The 25,929-nt window shown below is 50.9% G+C and overlaps 1 protein-coding gene across 1 annotated transcript in view; it reads right to left on the bottom strand.

The window, feature by feature from the left end:
- Positions 1-25,879, bottom strand: part of LRRC75A (leucine rich repeat containing 75A) — a 96,439-nt gene extending 70,560 nt beyond the window's left edge. Inside the window, exon 1 of the mRNA XM_009645147.2 lies at positions 25,544-25,879. Coding sequence (XP_009643442.1) covers positions 25,544-25,807 — 264 coding nt within the window. The 5' untranslated portion in view covers positions 25,808-25,879. The remainder of the gene's footprint in view (positions 1-25,543) is intronic.
- Positions 25,880-25,929: the final 50 nt, after the last annotated feature.

Here is a 25,929-nt window from a genome sequence, read left to right as displayed (position 1 = left end):
TGGAACTCCCATTAGCGATTCCACAATGAAGCATTAAAAGGAAATATGACAAATTTAATCAAGCATCTGCCATTTCTATCCTCACGTGTCTGCTAAAAGAGCTTGCTGGAGCAATCCAGATGTCAATTGGAGTGTCCAAAACCCAGGTCAGAAGCAGAACTTCAATTTATCATTCCTTTTGCTCCGTGATTAGAACCTTTCACTATTAAAGGCAGGAGGGGTTGCACAGGGACTCCTGCCCCAGCACGGGTCACTGGCTGATCCGCGGGATGAAGGCTACACCAGCCCCAGCCTTGACTGCACTGTGTCGCCAGCTGCCAGCTCCCAACTGCACCTCTTCTCCCTGCTACACCACATGCAAAAAAAAAAATACTTATTTTCCCTTGCAAAATCCCCAAGATCTCTATCAGAACACAGACTCACAGGATGCATCTCATCTCCCGTCAGGTAAGGATCCAGACTTGTCACCTAAGCTCACTCTACTGTCAGTTCACATGAAGATGGTGATTCATCCTATTCTAAGGCAGCTGGGCTGAGTCAGTCTCTGGATGTGGCTGTCTCTATCAGTTATTCGCCAAGAAAAGCCCCTCTAATTAGCTTATCCTAGACATTTAATGTTTAGGCAACTGGAGCAGGAAAATCCCACTCATACTGTTCTTACCTTTGTTTTCCAGCACAGCAAGCGCAGAGCTCTGCATGGCTTTCACACCCACTCCTCCAGCCAAAAAACAGCCCCATCTGTTTTGCAGCTGATCACCCATCAATACCATTTTTAAGTTTTGCTTTAGGCCCCCACTGTTTTGTTGGAGGTAACCAGGAACTCAAACAACTCTTGGCCTTGGAAGGTGACAGTAGATACTTTATGGGCACTGAAGAATTTTATTTGTGCATTGTCCTGGTTTCGGCTGGGATAGAGCTAATTTTCTTCATAGTAGCTAGCATAGTGCTGTGTTTTGGATTTAGTACCAGAAGAATGTTGATAACACACTGATGTTTTCAGCTGTTGCCAAGTAGTGCTCAGACTACTCAAGGACTTTTTGAGCTTCTCCTGCTTGCCCAGGTGCATAACAAGCTGGGAGTACAGCACAGCTAGCACAGCTAACCCAAACTGTCCAAAGAGCTATTCCATACCATAGAACGTCATGCTCGGGGGGGGTTAGTTCGGTCGGTCGGTCACGGGCAGAGCGATCGCGGCTCGGGGACTGCTCGCAGCTCGGGGACTGGCTGGGCATCGGTCTTCTCTTCTTAAACTGTCTTTATCTCAGCCCTCGGCTCTAACCTTTTATTTTCTTTCCGATTCTCTCCCCCATCCCACTGAGGGAGGGGGGGAGTGAGCGAGCGGCTGCGTGGTGCTGAGTTGCCAGCCGGGTTAAACCACAACATGCATGCAGACACTGTACCATGTTGCGTTCACAGGCACTAAATACACATGCACGTCTCTGTAGTAAGTATTTATGGGAACAAAAAAAAAAAAAAAAAAAAAAAGCAGAACTGAGATCCTTGCAGGAAAGGGGAAGAGATTTCCAAATAGAAGATGACACTGTCAGATGGGGAGGAATCACTTGTCTTCATAATTTCCACTGCCTGTTAGAGGCCACCCTGGTGTCTGAGCATACAGTGAGCGAACAATTCCTGATACAAGAGCAGCATTCTCAATCACACACCTTTCCCTGTTTGAAATTACAGACGAGTCTCCCCGCACATGCTACAACTGATGAGAGTTCTTGGAGCAACACCAAGGCTACAAGCACTTCATGCAGCCTGCTCCTTACCCCCCACCTGCACGCACTGCATGAACAGTAACGAGCCAAACACCCTTGCTTTTACACATACCCGCAAGTATCTCTGCTGAGGGATACACTAAAAAGAGAGTACAAAAATCTTGACTCAGGTGGCCCAACCTTACTAATGGATCAAACAGGCAACAAGGCTAGAGTGACTATGCTGTCTGTCCATCCTCCCACCTCTCTGTCCTTCCCCAGGTAACTCTGTGTGTCAGCCAGTCTCATTAAACTATGGGAAAGGGGCAAAAGTCCCAAAGGTAATTAAGGTCCTGTAAGTTTGGGGGGATTGGTGTCAGTGGAAGGAAGAGACCCCAGTAAGTGAAGGACCAGGACTTGGCTGTGGTACACCCTGCATGGCAGCAGACAGATGGACGGGTGGACAAATGGTCTGCAGCTGGGCCAGATGCTCCACAGCTGCCATCAGGGTTGCCCAGCTGGGACCTCAGGGAGGACACTGGGAGAAGCTGGGTTTTCCCAGAGCTGCGGTTTGGCTGATGCGATGGACAGAAAGCCAGCCTCACCTGGCCCTGCGTTGGGGACCACCCTCTAAAGAGAAAAGGTGAGAGGACAGGAGTCCTCACCTCTCGCTCTTCCCCGCTCTACTCCAGTCACTTTCTCCAAGTTGCCCTCACTTCACAGATTAACACAACACAGCACAGCACGAGCTGCCTGGCTCTGGCATTAACTCTGTTGAACCAGCCTCTGGTTAGCGGGAAAGCAGGATTTATTGCCTTGGCCCACTTGAGCCCCATCTCCTGTTTCCAGCAGCTGCCACCATGTGAGATTTCAGGCGGAGGTCAGCGCAGGTCTCCCTCTGATGTACAAGGATGCAATCCTGCCCACCGGGTGAAAAGTCCTCTCTGAGCACAGCATAAACAGCTGCTCCCAGGAGAAGGCGATCCCAATGCAGCCAAGTACAGAAGGACTTGCAAATCACGGCTGAAAAGTCACATTTGCTTTTCTACCCATTCAAAATGCTGCTTTCTGAAGATCTCCCCTCCTCTCCTCAGCCAGGAATGCTGTTGCAATCCAATGATGGAGAAAGAAACTTGATAATTTCAGGGGATCGCTGTGTTAGCAGCGCTGCCAAAAATGCTGAGATGGGGATTACCCGCACCTATCCGATACAGGGCTTTTGTTTTGCTGCACAGCTCTGCCAAGCAGCGGGCACGCAGGCAGCCGTGTGAGCCACCGGGAAACACTCCCGCATCATCCCCAAGTACTGAAGTTCCCAGGCACATCACGTTGAACCTGCAGCATCAATAACAATGTTAACCATATCACCGGGAAGCCTCCCAGACCCTCCCCAGCGCCCCAAAGAAATCAATCCGTTACTGAGCATACAATAAGAGCCTGCAATCCAATAACTGCTATCTAAAACCTGGTTTCACTTCCAAGCCCTGGGTTGATTATTATTGCATTAGCTATGGAGGGACGTATTGTTACCGCTCAATGAATGCTAAGCTCTACTTCAAAGGGACTGAATTTCGGCAGTGGAAGACTATACAATGGTTTTGACAATTGCTTTGAGATCCTTCAAAGCAGATAGATGCTAGAATAAAACCTAAGATCTTATTGATATGGGTGCTAGTGAAAATAAGCATCAATGATTCCTCAACACGGCTCTTTTCCAGGGTAGGTTATTCAAGCAAAGTAATTTAAGACATCTTTGAGAGAAATACTCAATTAACTCTTTAAACTGGCTGCCACAGAATGACCTGAACATTACAAAAAGATCATTTAAATGAACAAATTGCAGCTGACTCCAACAAAAACACGTCAAGCCTTTTCTGTGCCATTTATACCACTGCAGAAGGCTGGGCGAGAGGAGAGCAGGGACAGAAATGGGTTTGGATAGATGGCGACAGAGGAAGAGCCAGACACGGCAGTGTACACCACCAGCGGTACTCAAAGCGCACTGAATACTTTTCCAATTTGCTGCCGCGCTCTCGGGCTGCCATTGGTACCTCTGGAAAGCTAACACATAGCTGAATCAGAAGGCAAAATGCTTTGCCATAGCCAAAACCATGCCCCAGTAGGCAAGGCAATGGGTATGCTCCTCTCCCATCTTAGCCTGAGCTCCCTGTCCTCTACATAGGCACCCATGGGTGCATCCCACAGGAGGAGAAATGGGAGCATGTGTGTGTCCTGCAATGCACACAGCACTGCTGCCCTTCCCCAAGCACCCTACGTTGGTCCTGCTGCTGCCCTGAGGCGTCACTACCTACCTCATTCCTCCCAAAAAGTAGAGTTTGGTTTTCTTCTCTTCCCCCCAACCCAAATGTGCACCAAATGAACTGCACTGGCAACTCCACATTGGCCAGACCTAAGCATCAACCACCTGAAGGTGCCTGAAGGAGCAACCTTGATTCCCTGACACACAACAGGTCTTCTCCCCATCTCTCTTGGTTTGCAGGCATATGGACATCCAAAGGCTGGGTACATCACTGGTTTTCTACCAGCAAGTAGAGCGGAATTACTCTTTACAGCTACCTTGCTGTGCTTTACACGAGAGTCTGGCTGCGTATCGCTGCAAGACAACACCTATTAGAGATTTTGCACTGTAAAACCATAGAGGGAACAAGATACATGTAGACTTTAGCTCAAAACAAGAGATAAGAATATAGGGTTGAACATTGAAATAAAACCTCCCTGCCCCTTTTCTGCATTAAGACTTATCCTGAGCTAACAACAGCCTGTTCTACACCAAGGATGAAGCCTCTTTCTTCTTGGTACCTTCTCAACAGTTAAAAGAGGCTTCAGGCAAAGGAGCAAAACAAATCCCACAGCACCAAACTCATTTTATTCCTTAAGACAGAGCAATGGGAATGGAATAAAAATAAAGGTTTCCACAGCTTCTAACAGCTTGCCAAGAAGGCCAGCACCGCACAAGTAATTAATATGGACAACATGAATTTCGATTCTTTCATTTGCAAATCCAGCACCACAGTTAATCTCAAGCATAGACAAAGTCCATTAATAAAGCAGATTCATATAATGGGATTCAAAGTAATGGCAAATCAATATGTAACACTCTCGTATGCTAGAATAATCTACGCTTCGCATAATAATCACGGTAACTATAATGCTGTGTATTTATATGGAGACATATTCAAGACCAGCCCAGGCCACCTAACGAGCTTGGCGGTGTCTGCGTCTCCTGCAGTGGGATACAGCCAGCGCCAGGAATGAACAGCTGCCGAAGAACTACCCAGCAAGAAAACCAGATAAACGTGTACAGAAAGTGGTTGCAGCAGGGGGAAGAAGTCAGGGAGGATGCTGTTTAACACAGAGAGTCGGCACTCCTAACCTCGCCTGAAAAAAGGGAAAAGGATATATATTACATGCCATCATGTCCTTGTGATGGTGACCAAAAAAAGGCTTTCATTAATGGCTGAACAGAGATGCACACCCATGGTTACCATCCAACGTGTTCCCAAAAGCCACACGAGGGGCAAGGGTTGTCTGAGCAGCGCAGGGAAGGGACAAACTCCTCAGCAATCCCATTTCATGAATTAGACTTGGAGCTTATGGTCTCTCCAGACACTGACAGCAGGCGGTTCAGAAGCAGTTTCATTAAACACCCAACACACGGCACTTTTGCACAAAGATACCCCCCGCACCAAGCCGGTGAGCTATCCCCTCATTACGGAATGATAACAGACACGCTCTGAAACCAGCCACATCCACGCAGCTCCAGCCTCAGGAAAAGTAGGGGCATCACCCACTTCTCCGATTAACTCCTACTCAAGCCTGTGAGATGCCCTTTTTGCAGGAGCTGTGCCTAAAAGCACAGGGTGCCAAGGTGACACGTAGCACGAGAGCTAAGGCTGCATCCAGAAAGGCAGGGCATGGCTTGTACAGCTGAAGCCCCAGAGGCTGCCTGGCACCAACATCCACACGCGGCGAGGGCTTCCCACTGGCACTGCTCTGCCTGCGATGCTCCTGCCGAGCTCCACATCTGCCTGAAAAGATACTGCAGAGGTGTCAGAGCGCTGGTACCCACTGTCCCCACCTCCTCCTTCTGCTTTCAGGCAGGTTAAGTGAGTTTCCCAATTTTTCACAGGGGAAGGAGAAAGACTCCCTAAGTCGCACACATGATGGAGCTATTCTGGTTTTGGGGAGGTCCCCCCATCCCTGTTCATTATCAGTGGCCGGGGTCAGGCCTCTTGTTAGTTGCTGAACTGCTGCAGAGTCGTGGGCAAATAACTTAATTTCTCTTTCTTCAGTTTTGCCAGCAGCAAGATGAAGGGAAAAACGATGGAAAACTGAGCAGATCTATAGTGGTGGAAAGGTGCCTGAAGATGAGGGCAGCTCCCTCCACGTTTTGAAAAGCCTGGTCCCCAGCTATGGGGCAACGTGAATTACTGAATTAACCCTGATAACCACACTGCTTAGTCCCTCCAGGGTGAAATCAGGGAGGGAAGGGAAAGTATTTCTTACACCCCCAAGCAGCCCACAAGCGAGGCACTGCATTAGCCTCTCCTGTGCAGCCCTACCCGAACAGCCATTAAGTCCTTGTGCTCAGCAGCTTTTCAAGGTGAGAGGCGAGATGATTTCCCCTTAAAAATTCCTCCTCAAGCCCTGCTAGTCTCACCCTGGGCTCCTGGCAGAGCCCTCCTCTCCAGGAGGTGCCTGCCCCTGGAGCTCATCAGCCACCAGTGGGACCTTTCCGCTGTCCTCCACTGCGGGCTCAGATGCATTTACTGCAACACACCAATCCTGGCTTGTCTCCTCTTCCACTGAATCGCTGCCCTTCTCGCCCTCTTTGATGCTTCAGAGACCCTCTGGGGTATACAGAGGTCTTCCCCTGAACAAATTGGAGAAACTGAGGCTGAGCAAGTTAAACCCACGTCCCCAGACTCACACACTGCTACCTTCCTCCTTGAACGTCAACATTTGCAAACACCTTTAGTTGGGAGGCCATGGTTCTGCTCTCCTCCTTCTACTTTGGGATATCTTATCTCATGCTCACCAAGTTAGAAAACCTCTTAAATACCTGGTTAACTACAAGCACATGTTTAAGCCCCACTGAAGCCAAAGGGCTTTGATTAGCAGAGCACTTAATACAGGTTTTTGCTAAGCAAAACTTCTCTGCTACTGCCCTCTCCACCCTTCGCGGCAGCACAGGGTACGACTCAGGAAGTGATGGCCAGGGCACACCACAAACATCAGCTCACCAGAGCGAAATGCAGCTTAAGTGATCAGTAGAAGAGCATTTTGCACAAAAATCAGGCAACGAGATCCCAGGAGACGCAGGCAATTTCTAGGCTGGGCTGGTCCAAGAAGCTCTCTGCCCCGTGGGAGCCAGCACGCTAACTCGCCAGCAAACATTTCCAGTAAGTGCTATGAAGATCCTCCTCTTCATTTCACCACACTTTGATGCAGAAGGGCTTGAGGGTGGTGGCTGCGAGGGATGAGACTGATTAACCCGCACGTGGCTGGAGACCCCTGCACTTGGCCAAGAAGAGAAATTCATCCAGGTTTCATCAGTGGTGCTGAACAAAGAAAATAAACAGCCCCTCTGCCATACTCCATGCCTCTTGCCCTGTTTGCAGGCTCTGCAAGGCTCTGAAGAGGCACTCTCTGCACCCCCAAAACCACAGCAGCACGCTCAAGCCAGGCAGGCCGGGGGCGGCAGGGAGAAGCAAGCACATCCCCTCCTGCCCACCCAGGAGCTGCCTCCTGCTCGGACAGGCAGCAGTACATCTTGTTCGGCAGTAAGAGTTGTCAAAGTTTCCCCCCCGCCCCCAATTAGAAATGAGAATATTTCTGCTTTGTTTGACAGTCAGGGCCATTAAGCTGCTCTTGTTGATATTTCATTGCCCAGCGAAGATGCCGGCAGCGTGCGCCAAATGAACTCGGGACGACCTAGACAGAAAACGTACCTTTGCTCAGGAAGCTTCTGTGAAGGAAATCCAGCATGTGATGGATTTGTGGCGGTGCAATGCCCAGCAGATGACAGCACGCTATTACCCGACACTTGTGTGTGACAATAACCATGCCTAAAGCCCACTTTGCAGGAGACAGCTTCATGGAAAACCTGCTGCTTCCACTGCTGAGTCATGCCGGAGCTCATGTACTTCCAGCTGGCGCAAGGCAGGTTTCAGTACAGGCTTTTGCTTCTTCTCACACCCAACCTGATTAGGAGTTTTCTTCCACCACTGGCTTCGACTGAACCTCCAATGCTGGGGTCTGAGACAAGAACCAGATGGACCACCAGTCAGTCCCAGTAACAGGGCAGGAGATAGCTCCAGACAAGGTTTACACTGGAGATCATGATTTCTGCATCAGCTCCTATTCTGTTTTCACACGCATGGAAGCATGTCTGAGCTCCATCACCCGGCGCTCAGGATCAAAGCCTGGACTTGCACACTTAGTTCTCACAAGTTTAGCATGGTCAGAGAGGTCAAGATGCAAGAAGAAACTGGGGCCGGCAGTGAGGTGTGGCTCAAGGTGCTCCCCTGAGCTGCACTGAATGAGGTCTGCAGTGCCCTGCACGCCAGCGTGCCTTCTCCTCCTCCACCTGGGGCTGATCTGCATCTCCCAAACACCTGGCTCCACACAAATGGGTGCCCTCATTAGGAAGGTAGAGCCTTTGCACCAGCAGTCACTGTTTCCGCAGAACAGGCACCACTGCCTCAACCATTAAATATCTCATCTGGAACCAGCCAAAAAGCAGGAGTTTCCACTGAGGGATGGAGGTGCCCAACAGGCTCCGGGGGTTTCTTCTTGGAGAGCAACAGTGAGGGACAAAAGGATGCAAGGACAGCTAGTGCTTCACTCTGTCTTATTTGGCACTGGTTTCTTTCAGATAGAAGAGCCTGCGCTTCCAGTGAAGACACTGGAAGAAGATCCCGAAGATCCATGGGACGGTTCTGGGATGAAGGTTTGTAGCATCCCACATGTCAGGGCAATCCTCAGGTCCCTCATCTTAACACTCTGTGGTCCTCATCCCCAGAGAAGCAAAGCAATTTTTCAGTTAACACGTTGCCTACCCAGCCTTCCCCCAACCTTGTCCCAACCCAGCAAAACCCTCAAAACCACACTGAACTGGACTCGAATGTTGAGGTCTCCTTGAAGTGGATGGGTGCTAAGCAGAAATGCTATTTCAAGCACATCTTTCCAGGCTTTCTCTTCAACTGGGCCTAAGTTCAGAAGATGCAGCTGAAGGGTTGATCAAGAGCAGCTATCCCAGCTCCAAAGGGCTGATCAGCTGCCCAAGACCTGTAACTTGCACCTCCAGCACCAAGGCACAGGTCACCTGATGGGCTGGCTCTTGTCACCTGCAGCCCCGCAAGGTCCAGGCTGTCAGCCACACACCAACATCTTCATGCACCATGTTGGAAGAACCACATCTTCTGCCACCATGATCCAGCACAAGCATGGGCTGATCTCTCCCTCAACACATGGCTGGCAAGACAGATCAGCCCTTCCATCCCACCCTTAATGGCTTTAGGTTGCTATCAGTACATGCTGTTGGCTTTTCCTCCCTTCACCCTACTGCAGATCCTTCCTCCTCCACTAATTCCTGGCACCCTGTTGAATTTCACCCCCCAGAACTGGCTGTTGACCCCCAACACTTGCTGCCCACACCAGCGGGGTCCAACATACACCAGCCTCTGGGGCAGGTGTCGCCATGGCTCATGCTGGGATTTGCTTGTTCACTACAAGGAGCCAATTTCTGGAGTGGTTTTTATATCTGGGAAACTTGCCTATGAGTTCTGCTCATGTTGTCTGCAGGGACAGCCAAAACCTCCCCTTACACAAACCTTGGAGGAACATCAGCAAAGCACCCAGCAAGGAAAGCCTCTGTCTCCATACCCTGGGCTATTTCCCCATTTCCTTGCAATGTTACGCCACCCCAGGAAGCATCCCCAGCCAGAAGCAGAGGCCTGAAATGCCGGCAGTAACAGAGTACCCTGCTAATCCCTTGTCCTTCTCTGCGGGTGGTTGAGCCTTCCTAGGAAGACTAAACTAGACCCCATGAAATCCTATGGCCAAAGAATATTTCCGCAGGTGCTAGAACAAAGTCTTTGGCTTGAAACTCCCACCACAGCTCTGGCATTACAAGCCAGGAACATTTATTTTCCATCTTCAAAACAGCCAACACTAATATTTTTGACCACCAGTTTCTCCTGAAGTTAAGAGCAGAGAAAGAAGAACCCTAGAAGCCTTCAGGATGCAGGACCAACTTCTTAATATTGTTTTCCAGATACAACCACAGGGCTGAATAATCACTGAAACCTGATGCAAGCCGATGAGCTGAGCAAGAGCGAAGCCAGGATGAGCTTACTGTGCAGCCCTGGCTGCCGGCAAGCCGAGCTTTCCCTTCCCTGCTACAGTCCCACCGAGACATCCACAACCCTGGGCTGAAATTCCTCAATTGGCCATGAAACAGCTGATTTCAATATCAAGACAGCACTGAGACGTGACTAATACAGTCATTGGGCTGGTTTCCAAGAGTAGAAGCAAGCAGGCCGTGGTGAACCAGACACCTACAGCCTCACACACAAGAGATGTGGGTAAACCACAGCGTTCGCAATGGGCTGGGGTGGCATTTAACACAGAATAACACCGAACGAGTCTTGGGACCTTCTTCCCCCCTCCCCCCAAGAAACGTCAGGGAATCATGCTGGAAGGAAAGACTCCTTTTGCAAAACATTAAACAGGAAGAAAAAAAACCTTGTTTCTCTGAGAAAATGCCACAGACTGATCCAAAAATCACCACTGACAAGTAGAAAGGGTTGGGAAAGCCTGCTTCTGAGGGCCAGCAGGCTGACAAGCAGACTTGATTTGTGTTATCGCTTTCCTTTTTTTTTTCCCCCCTTATCTTCCCCGACACACACGTTCAGAAAGAGATAAAGAGCAGCTGCCCCGAGCCCTCCTCACAGCTCTGCCACCTCTGAGCACTGCCGTCCCTGTTCTTGGGACTCCCCCTGCTCCAGGGGATGCTCCTTTTACCAGGAGGATGCTCAGTCTTTCCACCCCTCCATTCCCTCTACAAAGTGAGTGGGACGGACGCTTTCCCCCATTACGTGGGTTTTGAAGGGGCAATGAAGGCAAAGACTGCGAAGTGCCCAGCTCCTGCAAGAGGGGAGCCATGAGACCCCGTCTGCCTGCTTCCAAAGGGCGATACAAACCTTGCTCTTCACCCATTAGCACTCAGCCCTTGCACACCCTTTTGGCCAAGCTCATCTTGCCCACAAGGGCTTTCTGCCAAGGGCTTTCTCTGCTCAGGGCTGAGCGCAGCCCACCAGCGTCGGGCACCAGAGCCACATCTCTCACCACGTGCCACAGACCTGCTGCAACCCGCTGCTGCTGCTGCTTGCTCCCGCCGTATCACCGCCTCTGTTCCCACATTTAGCTGCCGTAACGGGAAAAGCTGGGTCAGGCCAAAAAGCGTGCCTCCACGTGTGCATTGCACAAACACACAGAGCAGAAGCTGAGGTCCTACTTCAGCACCCAACCACAAAACCAACTTCTCCGCCAACTCTTTCTTTTGCTTTGTGCAACTCTCTCTGGAGGCGGTTTCGTTCAGTTTAACGGCGGCACAGCCTGGAGTGCCTGAGCTGCAAATCAGCCCTGCGGTACCCCGCTGGCTCGTGGACCGGTCCATCAGAGATGAAGTATCCAGAGATGGAGCTTGGTCGGCATTGGGTCCCACCAGGGCTTTGCATGTGGTGCTCAGCAGCAAGATGCCATTCTCATCCTTCTGCAACCCAGACAGGCTGTGAAATGACCTAAACCTTCAGCCTGAAGAAGAGAAGACTGAGAGGGGACCTTATCAACACGTACAAATATCCTAAGGGCGGAAGTCATGAGGATGGAAGCAGTCTGTTTGCAGTGGTGTCCTGCGACAGGACTAGGGGCAATGGGCGCAAACTGAAACATAAGAGGTTTCAGTTGAATATGAGGAAGAACTTCTTTACTTCGAGGGTGACAGAGCACTGGAACAGGCTGCCCAGGGAGGTTGTGGAGTCTCCTTCTCTGGAGATATTCAAGGCCCGCCTGGATGAAGTCCTGTGTAACATGCTCTAGGAGAGCCTGCTTTAGCAGGGGGGTTGGACTAGATAATCTCCCGAGGTCCCTTCCAACCCTTGCGATTCTGTGATTCTGTGAATGGTACTTTATTCCTGCCTCTGGGATTATTTCAGGCTTCAGTATTTTTGCTCCGGCACTGTCTCCTCCAAAGGGAGGTCACATAAGCAAATATGAGTCCTTCTAGAAAATACAGTGGATTTTCACAGGGCGGCAACACTAAAAGAGAATTTTTAAAAACTGGCTTGCAGGAGAAGTTTAGCTTATTTATTTCCTTTGTGTTTGTGGAGAACAACAGCTGATGGGCAAGAGATGAAAGCCCCCCCAAGCTGAGACTTCCTACCACACTTCAGGGAGTTAATCTCAGAGAACTACTTTACATCTGTGTGAACAGGGACGGAGTGGTTCACCAGAGCCAAACCTTGCACTGGTGTAGAGGGGCTGACCCCGTTACCTGCACCATGCCAAATTCTCCACCCTCCTTCTCTGGACCAGCAACGGGGTGAGAAGGAAAACAGAGGGAAGACCAACCAGCCCCAAGCCGTGCATGCAGAAGGTCAGAAAGAGCACACGTGCCATTTCTTTTTTGCAGTTCAGCCTATCCACTTAATCCACGTACTGGGAAGTCAACTCATGGTACAGTTACAGCAGCTGCTCCCCACGTGGGAGCTGGGACCCGCTGTGCCGGATGCTGCCCACACACAGTCCCACATTGCTTACGACACACCCAGGAGGTTTACGGAGATGCATGCAGCCTCAAAGCTGGGACAACCCGCAGCCCTAGCAGCTCTCAGAGCTGCTGACACCCTCATCCGAAAGCAACAAGGCAAGAGAGAAGAAATGCCTCCTCTGGTATCCACACATGGAAAGGACTGGATTTTTATACTCAAAAAGGAGAGGTCAGAAAGCAGATGTTGTGCATATACAATTCAAAGACACCTTTTACCCCTGCATAAGCCAAATCGGTGAAATAACTCAGCTGAATACTTAAAGTGTGCTTGCACTAGCAAATCCCAGGGAAGAGGAGCTTTTCCTAACATGGTCCCCGCACACCCTGACAGATGCAGTTCCAGAGCACGCTCCTACTTTACAGCTGGGGAAACCGAGACATGAAGGGACTTACCAAACACAGCAGACCCAGCCGGGGCTACGCCATCCTCCTCCGAACAGCACCGGCCACAGCGCATTCGACACACCACCATCTCTCATTTTGGGCACAAACAGGGCTTTCACCTACGTCCGTCAAGCGCTCACTTGGGTCAGGGTCTTTCCCAAGCCCATTGCAACATGGACATCGCAGCCCTGCTGCAAGTGACACCGCAGAGACTCAGAAGGACCCTGTTTGCATCACCCACGCTGGTGATGCTCAGGGTTTTTAAGGGCACTTAGGTATTTGATTAAAAGCTACACTTGTGATCTGAAGAGAGGGCGAAAAGCACAGCCTCACGCTCCGCGATGGTGAGAACAGGAGGCGAGGGCAGCCGGCACGGCTCTGTACCTGCAATAAACAGGACCACACTGAATGCTCTTAATTCCCCTCCAAAGCTATCAGGCACAGCCTGCTGTTCAGACTGCACAAATCGCAGCCCTCCACCCCTCTCGCCAGGCGGGCAGTCTGTAATTCCCATCACAGAGCCTGACAGGTTGGTAATGGCACACATAATATATTGATTTTTGTCTGCTGCATGAAAGGCTGCCAGGCAGGCCAAGGAAGGGAATTGCAGAGATGAGGCTTCCCTCTCAAAACACCCACAGAAAAATGGGATGCTGATTGGGAAGGTAATGGATGAGACCATCAGATGGGGCAAATTAACTCCACTTTTTGCAGGGTGCTTCAAAAGCTTCCCATCTTCCCACCCCAAGACTCAACCAGCACAGTGATTTATACCAGAGGGAACTGAGAACTTTGCCCCTATCTTACAGGAATGTATCACTGAAGGAAAGTCAGTAGGTTTCGGGGGTTGAGGGAAGAAATTAAGTCTTCCCCATGTTTTATCCCATGCTTGTGTGTTTTTATTTGCAGCATAAGATTTTTAACCATTAGGTAGAGAAGAGGCTGTTCCGAGTTGGGATCTGGTCAGAGGTATTTGGTACTTGGCTCAGAGGGAAGAAGCTTGGAAAGTAAAATCTTTCTGGAAGACTTTCATAGTAACTTCCCTCTCTGGCACCAGGGAATCTGAATGCTTCTCTGAGGATCCCACCTTGGCCGGTGCCTCCAAACTGGGGATGAGCGAGGTACGGCAGCTACAGGGGTGGGATCCTCCCAGAGCTCACAAGGACAAAGAAAATGACTGCATTTCAGTTAATTCACCTAGTCCAGCTCAATATCCAACTTCAACGAGTCAACGAACAAATCAGGAGTACAACGGAGAAACATTTGTTTTCCAACCTGTGAGTAAAACTGCAACCTGAGAGGCCAGGATCACTAATTATGGTGACCAGAAGTGTAATTCATTATGTCCTAAATACTTCAGTTAATGAATCAACTAGCTTTAAATGTAAAATGTGTTTGGGGACGTTTCCTTTGTCTGCCCTACATATCCAGCGTATTTTATTAACTGATCAAATAGCATTTAAATACTTCTTTTCTGCAGTTTAAACCCTTGTTTTCAACTCCACGTAACTTGACTCAGAAATACAAAAAAATAAATCAGTCACGTAAACCCAAAATTCACCATTTCCCACCAGAATAAAAACATACAAAATTAATCACCTGGCCAAACAGCTGCCTAAATAAATGCCCCCAGATCCACCAGGCTCCTTTCTCGGAAAAGGAAGTATCCGATTACACCAAACAGAAGCAGCTTTTTACAACCAAACAGGAAAACATCCTCTTTCTTACCGAACAAAAAAAAAAAAAAAAAAAAAAAAAAAAGAGAGTCCTACCCACAAAAACAGGCTGCTTAAATCAAGATTCCCTCCTTGCTGACTTTGGCTGCAGTCACCACCATGGATGTAGGTCATTCACACTCGCATCCCAAATTGTTTCATGCTCTCTGCCTTCATCCACAAAGCCCACAGAAGCCACTGGGAGTGAGATTTCCCCCAAATCCCCTCTTCTTCCAATCCTGGAGTGGGGAGAGCTGTATCCAAATAGATGGGATAGATGGAAATATATGAAGGAATGCCAGAAAGACAGAGCTAATGAACCTTTCGTTCAATGTGCCACCATGGGTCAACGGGGACCTTCAGAGAAGAAGCCATCAAGGATGGGCTGTTCAGACAGGTTTGAGTCCTGCTTCTGCAGAGATCTGTGCTTTCCTACCCCGATTTCGGTGAGCTCAGGCTGGACCAGGGCCTGGGGCTTATTCAACACAAGCAAAACCCATGGTGGATGCTGCAGCAGGTACAACACATCCCTTGTGCACAGGGGTTGCGGCTCTGCCCCAATGTGCTCTTTTACCTTTTGGGGTTTGCATCCCTTGAGTCCAACCTGAGGACTCAACGGGGACAGAGGTGTCCCAGCAAAAACCCTCAGCACATCTCCAGCTAAAATAACCATTTCCCACCGTAGACTGCAAAAGGCGGAGGGCACATCTGCTCTCCTTCCTCAGCAGATTTTGCTTTCCCCTGCTGGGATTTAATTGTTGTGCCAAGATCTGCCTGGCCTTGGGGAGGATGGGGGCGAAGGAACAGCTCTGCAAAATGCGATAGTAATTAATTGCTTGCCAGCTCCCAGCCATCCCCTGAGTGCACTCAGTTTAAGCATCCCCAGAGACATAGTCAGCTCTGGGAGCATTTCCCAGCATGGTACCCAGCCATGGGACCAGGGGCTCCCAGGCACAGATTTGTTTATGCCCTTTGGTCATGCAAACGTGGGGAATGTCTGCCTTTGCACCAAGAAGATTGCTGCCTGCAGGAGATAAAGACAGGAGAACCATTAAAGGCATTATTGTTGGCTTTTAGTATCATGTTTTCTGAGCTCATTGCCCTTTGGAGGGGGAGGAAGGGACAGACAGCACTCACTCGCCTTGGTGAGCTTTACATGCTGAGGTTTACAGAACGGTGCTCACCTCCTGCGTAGCTGGCGGTCCCATCCCTGGTGGGTGCCACAGCATCTCCCCCGGCTGGGTGCCACAGCATCCCTCCTCACTGGGTGAAGGCAGGGGCCAGCACTTGCCCCATCCACGCCAGCTTGGCCGAGCTCCTCTGCACCCAACAGCCCATGCTGGTGGCTCGCCTTCTCTCTACCTGGCACACTTTTCCTTTCCCAGCCAGCATTCATTTTCTGTGGCTAAATGTAAAGCAAGGAGCTGAGAAACCCAGCACGTGCTTCCCCATCCTCCAAAGGAACACCCCCCCATTCCCTGCACCTGAGGGTCCTGCTCAGAGTGCAGGCTGGTTGGTTGGGCTCTTCTTTAACTAATTAACGTTCATTTCATCTCAATTACTATTAGAAGTTTAGGGACAGTGCCTTAGAAATAATCTCTTGTGCAACACAAGAACGCAATGACTTGCCCTCTGTGAGCACACTCACAAGCATTGCAAAAGCTGGCAGGGACGGGCAGGCAGAGCAGCGCCAGTGGGAAGCAGGAGCAGGTCTGCAGTGAAGCAGCCCTGGAAACGCTGCTGCTATTTCCCCGAAACCAACCTCAGAGGCAAAGGGGACATTAAAGGACTGAAAGCAGTGGTCTGATCAACTGCCTGTGGACAGCAGACCTCCACGGGCCAACAAGGACGCGCAGGCTGCTGGAATCCACACAAACCCCAGAAACATCGCGTAAAGAAATTCCTCTACCCATATCAAACCCGAGCCCTGCTCTGTAGTGGCAAGAGAGCCAGGCCTCTAGGAAGATGTCATATAAAGAGGCCCTAAGGAATGAGCTGTCCCTGGAGGTACCCAAAGGCACGAGAAAGGAGGCAGCTCCCTCCCGTCGGCCCTGGTACATGTCCAAGGCTCTCCCTAGAGCTGGCAATGCTGTGCGCTCAAACCCTCACACAAAGAAAGCGTCGGTGACTTTGAAAGACACGAAGTCTGAAAGGTAAAGAGTCTTGAAAAGATCTGAGAAAACCAGAAAGCTCAAAGCAGCTCCTGTTCGCAAAGCAGCAAGGTCAGAGCCAGGAGTAGTTGGAGCTAAAACCTTCCTCTTGGGGAGGAACAGAAAGGACAATTTGCTTTTGCTTTTAGAGGCAAGATTAAATTTACCATTTGCTGGTCTTTTCTCCAAAATTTGGAGGAGAGAAAGGCTCAGATACACAAAAGAGAGAAAGGGAATTAGGCATTAAATCACATTAGGCTTTTGGCTGGGATCTGCAGAAGTTGTTAAATGCTACAAAAATCCACTATCTCTTTGTACAAGAATGAAATTAATATTAATATATAACCACCTCCCTTACCTAACAGGAGGCCATGGCCACCAACCCCCCCAACACACTGAATATTATCATTGATCCAAGACTGCCAAGAAGCCACAATATACTGAATTTCAAGTGTATCCCCCTGTACCCCTGACCCCGAGACCCCACACACACCCAGTGCCGGGATCTGCAGGGAGGTCTCTCCCCGCACAGCCATCACACCCACGCGCTTACAAGAGAGAGGAGACATCCTCAGACACAGGGGGTTTGCAGTTTGAAGAAAGATAAAAAGGAAAAAAAAAAAAAAAAGTGCATGCCAGCGATAGATGGCTGAATAGGGACGGGCTTGCCAACCGCGACCATTAACCTCTCCCTGCTTGGAGATTTCTGGCTCCAGAGAGGGCACAGGCAGGACACCTTCTCCGTTTGGGAGCAGCCAGTTGCCCATCGCCCCTGGCCAGCAGCAGACAGCCCAGCCCAGCTCAGCTCAGCCCAGCTCTGCAGGTCCAGAGGAAGGAACCCAAGGTCTGACCCTGCAGTTCCATCTCCGAGCCTTTCAGATGAGGCAGCCCCGTGCTGCATCACCTCCTGGATGCTGAACTAGAACACGTGTGGGAGCCACCACCTCCCCAGGCACGCAGCCCTCCGAGACAGCAGCGCTTCCAGAAAGGCTGAGCTGGGGACCCCTGGGAAGCTGGCCATGGTGGGAGCTCATCCAGGACGTGCTCCTCAGACGCAAGCGGGTATATGAACCCGGATCTCGCCCTCTGCCATCCCTGCAGCAGGGCCTGCCCACTGCATTACATGTATTGCATTAATGCATCCACTAGCAGCACTGATTTCTTCGGTGTGTCCCCAATCCCAGGGGGGACATCCCAGCTAGAAAAGAAAACCCGCTCTGCTCCATGCCAGCGGCAGGGTGAGCGTCACTGCTGCACAGGGGGGCTCCTGGGATTGAGCCCACGCTGCTGAGCATGTACTGCCTCTGCCCTCCCCAGCACTGACCGTCCTTCCCCTCCCTCCCTGCATCTCAGCATCTCCCAAAGACACGTTTTCCTTAGGAGGAGCAGCGGCAGCAACCTTCCAGGGAGTTAATTAAAACCAGGCTGCTTGGATGCCAAGCAGACACCAGGACACATCCACCTGCAAATCCCACAGGGGAAGGAAAAAGAGCAGGAGAAGCCAGGATGGGAAGCAAGGAAAAAAAGGATGCTGCAAGAGAGCAGCTTGCAGCAGGGCAGGGTTAGGGAGCATGGCGAGGAGACCAGAGACACCCATTTGGGACAGAAAACACCCCACCACTGCCAGGCACGCTCATTTGCTGTCAACGCCTCCAGTGGCTTAAGGGTTAAAAACAACTGTGGGGAGTGCTGATGGTTTCGTCAGCAACCCAAGCCAGAGGAAACCAGTGCTAATCCCAAAGCGGCCCCACCAGCTTTCCCAGCTTCCACTGTGAGGTGCCCAGCGCTGCAGGCACCCGGCCTTGGCTCCCCTCCCCGTCCCCAGGGACTCCCTCTGCAAAAAAACAATCCCGATACTGCAAACCTCTTCAACCCTGCCCTCCTGCCAGCAGCTTGCAGGGCGACGAGAAACTCCAGCCCTGGTCACCTCCGATGCATGGGCTGGTCTTAGCGCCCAGGAGGAGGGACTAGCCCTTCACTTGCATGGCAGAGACGATGCTGAAGGTCCTCCAGCATCCCGGGCGTGGCAGGATGGTTTCCACGGGGGTGATGCCCCACGGCTGGTGCACGCGAGGCCAGGAGCAAGCACAGAGTGGCATGGCCCAGCTACGAGGCGCCCGCAGGCTGCGGCCAAGCTGCATCATATCAGCCAGACCACAGTGCTCCCCAAGGTCTGCTCTAGATGTCAACAAGCACGTCCAACCACACAGCTGAAGAGGGACGTTTAAGCAGTTTTGGCATTGGCAGGGCTGAAGCGCGTGCTTCGAGGCTGGTGCGAAGCCGGGAGCCAGCATGCTTTGGGGAGAAGGTTTGAATCTGAAATGAGGCAGCACCAAAAAACATCCCCTTCATCCTGATGAGCTGCCAGAGATGCTGCAATCATCTCAAACTCACCTGACAACGCCACCTCCATGGGGATCTACTATGCAACACCATCTCTGTCTTTAAGTATAGTTTGGGGAAATAAATAACCCTGAAAGCACTCCTGACCCACGGTGTGTACCATGAAAGCGCACGTCGTGTAACACACAAACCAGGCTGATACTGGGCCATGAAGCAGTTCAGGAGCTTTTACCTATCATACAACGTTACGCCAAGGGGCCAAATTGCATCTTCACAAGCGACCGCTTTCTAAGCCCGTCCGGGTATAACGCTGCCAGGCTGGTCTGAGCTCAGGTAAACCTTCCCCTCCCCACCTCAGCACCTCTGGGCTGCTGGAGCTGACTTCCCAAGAAGGTTTGGAAACATCTGCATTTCCCTCTGAGAGCCCCAGAAGCAGCACTTACCCTCCCTGGGAAGGCTACCAGCCTTTTGATGGCTCATTGCTCCCTCACGGGCTACCCCAGCCATCGGCCATGGCTCGCTGCCTTCACAGCCCTGCACCAATCTCTCCCTGACAGCTCCTGCCCCCTGGAAAGTGCAAAATCCCAAGCACTGGAGGAACTGGGGGGTGAAAATAGGGACAGGCATGATATAGAGCACAAGGAGAACTGGGACAAACAGCCCTCCATCTACAGCAGTTGTCATTTAACGCACTTACCAATGTTAATTAAGCAAAAGGACTGCCCCTAAGAATTCCTTTTTAATTTTATCAGGCAGCCCTTTGCTCTGGTGTAGCAGGCAGAGGGCCACAGGAGCCCAAAGTGAACTGTCTCTACACTAGCCTTTTTTTTTTTTTTTTAAAAAAAAACTATTCCCCCTGGCCAAGCCCTCTCTTACAATGAAGATACTCAGCTTTTAATTAACAAAGCATCCCCGCGCCATGCAGTCCCCATGGCACCAGGCAGCTGCTCAGAAGTAGCAGTCATTTAATCACGGACCCAGCGGGGCGGACGTGGGGACATGTCGTGCCTTGCTCCCCTCACCCACTGGCTGCAAAATCCAGGGGTCAGCCTCAGACAGGGTGGGGGGACGCCTGCACCCACGGCAGGGATGTATTTGGGGGACAGACCATGGGGATCGCAGGCTGTCCATGGGCAAAGGGGCAGTTGCCTGCGCTGCGGGCGCAGGATCTGCACGGCTCGGGCATCAGAGCACATTTGCCCCCAGCCCCTTCCTGCAAATCAGAGTTACCATGGCGTCTTTGCCCCCGTTCAGGGCCCCGGCCCCTGGCCCCTGCCCTTCATGCTCTGCTACTGCCCAGGCGAGGCTGGCATGAGCACAGAAGCCACCTTACAAATCCTGAAGCTTTGCCGCACCTTGGACCTTGCAATTTGGCTTCTGGCCACCTTCACCGCCCGGAGGTTTTACTATAATAAACCAAAAAGGTGGGGGGAAGATGGTAAAGTATTAACTTTACCATCTTCCCCCCACCTTTTTGTTTTTTTTTTTTTTTAATTCCTGGAACTGTTGTACACCTCCTGCCACATGCAAGTGATGCCCGGAGCCGGTGGATGCCTCCTCCTCCTCCCTTCTGCCACCAGCCCAGCTCCACCGGAGCAGCAGCAACAGCCCAGCAAAAACTCCACGTCGAGCCATAACCAATGGCAAATTCTTCGAGTGAAACGTAATGTGCTGGGAAGCGCCTCACCATTTCACTTGGGAAAACGATCCGTTTGGCAGCGGAGAGGAGGAAAACATGCTTTGTTTTACAAATCCTCTCCCCAGCAGGAGAGACACTCCCAGAATTTAATATACTGACAGCACTTGGCTGCTTTAACCACTGAAACTCTAGAATGCATAAAAAAAAAAAAGTTTAAAAAAAAAGTGATACACTTTGTAAGATTAAAGCCTAGTCTATTCTGCAACGGGGGGTAACAGGCACAGTATTCATCAGATCAGCGCACATTTGCCCCCAGCCCCTTCCTGCAAATCAGAGTTACCGTGGCGTCTTTGCCCCCGTTCAGGGCCCCGGCCCCTGGCCCCTGCCCTTCATGCTCTGCTACTGCCCAGGCGAGGCTGGCATGAGCACAGAAGCCACCTTACAAATCCTGAAGCTTTGCCGCACCTTGGACCTTGCAATTTGGCTTCTGGCCACCTTCACCGCCCGGAGGTTTTACTATAATAAACCAAAATTTTTTTTTTTTTTTAATTCCTGGAACTGTTGTACACCTCCTGCCACATGCAAGTGATGCCCGGAGCCGGTGGATGCCTCCTCCTCCTCCCTTCTGCCACCAGCCCAGCTCCACCGGAGCAGCAGCAACAGCCCAGCAAAAACTCCACGTCGAGCCATAACCAATGGCAAATTCTTCGAGTGAAACGTAATGTGCTGGGAAGCGCCTCACCATTTCACTTGGGAAAACGATCCGTTTGGCAGCGGAGAGGAGGAAAACATGCTTTGTTTTACAAATCCTCTCCCCAGCAGGAGAGACACTCCCAGAATTTAATATACTGACAGCACTTGGCTGCTTTAACCACTGAAACTCTAGAATGCATAAAAAAAAAAAAGTTTAAAAAAAAAGTGATACACTTTGTAAGATTAAAGCCTAGTCTATTCTGCAACGGGGGGTAACAGGCACAGCTATTCATCAGCACAGGGGAGCCACAATTCTCCCACCCATGACAGCTGGTAAGGTCGGAGTACAGGATCCCAGGCTTCTCCAAGTGCTGGACACCCTTAATTAATTCATTTTTCACCCTCTCTTAAGGTGAGGCCCTACAGCATCTCCTTGCAGGAAAGCAGAGAAGATGCCACCAGGTAAATCTAGGAAGTCGCTTTATAGCAGAGAAACAGAATTCAAAGTTCTTCAGCTCAAGGAATAATTCCTTGAAAGGCAACTGGCTCCATCCAGGCGACTAGCAAGCTTCTTGCAACCCCAAACTCCAGCCTCAATAAAACATTAAGTATTTCAGTGTATTTTGACTTATCCTCCAACGCATTCAACTGCCAAAAGCATCCAATGTGCAGCGCTGGCAAGGGTGGCTTATGGGAAAACATACCTCATCCAAAGAGGGCAGCCGGATGGCACTTTTTTGGGAGGGGATTTTAATTTTGCAACGTGGGGTTTGGGCTCCAGGCAGTTGACAGCATTACCAGAGCAGAAGGAAAGAGCAACCGGTATCTCTAGCTGAAGAACCTGTCGTTAAATTAGGCTGGCTGTGCAAAGGGAGCACATGCCCTTTCCGACGGCCGCTGCTGCCAGCCCTTGCGCGCAGCAACAACAGAAGTGGTGTTTTGTGGGCCAGCAGCAGGATCGAATTGCTGCCGCAGCCCAGACCGCTTCTGACCTCTCTGAGGAGCAGCCTCAAAGCAAATAAGCCTGCCTGCTGTTCAGATTTTTTACCTTTTTAAACAAAAAGACAACAGCTTCGTATTCTAGTGCTTTCGTAGTTGTTTGCAATCTCCAAGCTTCTTAGAAACACTAATTAATCCTTACAAGAACCTGTAACGAAAACAGCATCGCTCCCATTTCAGGGGAGGGAAGCAGGATGGGTAAATTTGGTGAAACGCAAAAGGCCATGCTGGATGTTGGTGCCAGCGTGGACCTGCCCATGCTCTGGCATGATGTTTTGCTGCCCTGCCCTCTGGCTGATCATCAAACACAGCTGTTGGGGGGGCCCTGGCAGGCAGGAGAAGCCCCCCAAACCTTGTCTTGCAGGAGGTGGGTCGGGCAGGACATCACATCAAGGAAAGCTGAAAAACTGGCCAGCCTCAGGTCTGGCAACATGCTCGTCACGCTCAAAAAAAAGGATGGAGCACCTCCAAATCGCGGGGATGCTGTCGCCTGCCCCCTCACTAACACACTGAGCTGGCCTCAGAGCTTGGTGAAGTCAGTGGAAAGGCTCCCAGTGACCTAAATGGCTGGGATTTAAAAAAAAAATAAAAAAATAAAAAAGACTAAACAAAACAGAGAGCTGGGCACCAGGTCACTAGGTTTGCTGGGAAACACGTTTTGCAGCAGCAGCAGCATTGCATTTAAGAAATCACAGGGACCAACCAACGCCTCAGCCCCTCTGCGGTGGATGCCGTATTAATAGCTCATGAGAAGAGATGCCCACCCCACCGTGCTCTCCCATCCATCCCTCTCTACAGGGCAAAGCTCATCCTTCCCCCCCAGATCTGCATTTTTAGGCTGGGATGTGGCAGGAGCTCAGCTCCCCAGGACTCCCACTACCTCAGAGCCCCAGACCCTTGGGAGCGAACAGAGCATCCCTTGCAGCCACAGATGCACCCCCAAAACACCACCTCCCAAAAGTCAGCCCATCACAAACTACAACAATTGGGATTTGTTCGGGATTTGTTCAGCGGGGCATCCCACATTCGCTACCCAGAGGCGAGGAATAATACCGGCTCATTAAAAATGTGCTTCAAGTCTATTATAGTATCTAGGACAAAGTGTTCCCTATTTTGACACTCCAAGATATATTTTATCAGAGCAAGCTCTTCAGAAACACTCACTCACAAAGACTTATCTGACTGTAACAGGTTCCTCGCTTCCCCCAGCATTTTAAAATTAATTTCTAGCTTTTTTTTTCTGCCTTAGATGATGGGATGTCCCCACAGTCAGATTTGTCACTAGGGCAGCCACAGTGACATGTCCCAGCTCTCTCACACCCTGCATGGGCGACCTGCGGAGGGGGAGAGGATGGTCCTGAGCATCGCTGAGAAAAAAACCAGTATCTGAAGCCAGAGAGAACTTGGGAGCGATGCACGGTACTTCACAGACGCAAAGATTTATTTTTTGGGGGGATGTTTGATATAAACACCTTCTAAAATTAGGACCTGCCTTTCTGCCAGCTCCAACGGGCTGCTGGTGCAACGATAAAGCTTTGGCAGAGCTGAGAGGGTGCAACGATAAAGCTTTGGCAGGGCTGAGAGGGTGCAACATTTTGGCATGGATCTGCTGGCCAACTCATGGCCGCTTCTGCCCCACAGGGTTTTCCCGGCCGCGTGTTTGACCCACCGCGGCCACACAGATCCTGCCCAGAGAGGTCATTGTCCCAAAGAGTCCCCAGCTCCCGGGGAGGGGGCACATTTATCTCAGAAAAAACACCTTATCTCAAAGCTGAGAGTAAGTCGCGAGAGCTTTCTACGAAGGAACGCAAACACATATGAAACTGTTCGGATTTCTCAGCTGGACTGCTCCAAAGATAGTCCTGAGCCACGTAAACCAGCTGGGCAGAGGGACCCTGGCTGATGGGGGAAATGGAAGTGGGGGGTGAAGGGGTCAGGGACATGCCCAAACAACACACCCACTGGCTAAGAAGTTAACAGGACCAGAAAATGGGGAAAAACTATACCGGGGGGGGAAAAAAAAAAAAAAAAAAAAAAAATCAAGAAAAAAAATCATGCAGACTCTTGACCAGCCATTCTCACATGGACAGACAGACACAGAGCAGATCTACGGGGCAAGAAAGCAGCTCTCGATGCTCAGTGAAGCGCTGAGCAACTTTTCCCCAGGTGGTAGAACTGGTTACGCCAAGCAGCTGGTTGCCTTGCAGGCTCCTTGGGAGAAAAATCAAGCTCCGAGACAGGTCTGTTTTCAGTTTGCATGGAAAACTTGCTGGTTTTCGGAGCCCTACCTACCCCAGAGCCTTGAAAAATGCCCAGCACTTCAGTCTTTTTATAACCGTTTATCAGTGGAAAAGGTTAAATGCTAATTTGCTGGATACAGAGCAGTGCTCCTCAGCTGCCTTTCTGTTTGCTCACAGCAACCTTCCGTAGGGCTGCTTCCCAGCTAATGCCCAGCTCAAACAGACTTTCAAGGGGAAAGGTCTCAGGCTCCGTACAATTAATTCCCCGCTCTCGCACAGCGTCTCACACGCTCATTTCTACAAGCCCCAGCCAACACCACCAAAACTCCACCAAGCGATTGCGTGTCAAAAAGAACAAGATAAAAAGCAAAGCTGCCAACTGTTGGCATTTCTGAGCCGGGAAGAAAAGAGCTGATTCTTAAAAGCTGCTGGCTCAAATTGCCTCAGCGCTTTTTACAGATCTGCTTTAAACACCAAACTTTTTGAAAGTTGAGTGGGAACCTCCTTGAGTGGGCTGTGCATACTGCAAAGCCCAGAGCTATCAGCGCAAGCAATGAAGGGGAGAAAAATGCACCCGGCAGGGTTCCTCGCTGCAGACAATGCAAAGCACCTCCCCGGGGTTGTTTTCCCATCTCTAGCACCATGACCACCCTGCAGCTCCTCAGCCACTTCCCCAAAATTACACCACGAAAGTTAGACCCACAAAAACCAAGTGTGCCCCCCTCTTTGTTAGCAGGCTTTCGAAACCAGGATGTGTTTTCCTCCCAGACTACTTTTCCCCACCGCAAGCAGGCAGCCCCCCAGCAGAAACCTGCCCATCCTCACCTGCCGCAGGTGCCTCAGCAGCTCGGTGGCCTCCTCCTGCTTCCCCTGCTTCACCAGCACCAGCATGTCCTGGATCATGCAGATCCGCCGGTGGTAAGGGGGCAAGCTGCTGCCACCACCCTTCCCAAACTTCTCGCCGGACTTCACCACGAGGGAGGCGAGGAAATCCCCCCTTTCCCTGGGGGGTACTTTCTTGCGGTGGTGGGCCGGGGGGCTCTCCCCAGCGCTGCCCGGCTGGCAACCCTTGGTCTGCTTGGTGCCCATGGTGCGTGGCCCTGGCTCCTGCAGCCCGGGGGCCGCATGCAAGGTGGGGGGCTTGGGGTTGGAAGCCACGGAGGGGGGAGCACAAGGGGGCTGGGGGGCGCACAGGAGGATGGAGCGGATGC

Source organism: Egretta garzetta, unplaced genomic scaffold, assembly GCF_000687185.1.
Source record: "Egretta garzetta isolate BGI_Z169 unplaced genomic scaffold, ASM68718v1 scaffold108, whole genome shotgun sequence".
Classification (NCBI taxonomy): domain Eukaryota; kingdom Metazoa; phylum Chordata; class Aves; order Pelecaniformes; family Ardeidae; genus Egretta; species Egretta garzetta.
The sequence above is the reverse complement of the archived record's forward strand: the minus strand, read 5'-3'. Positions and strand labels throughout refer to the sequence as shown.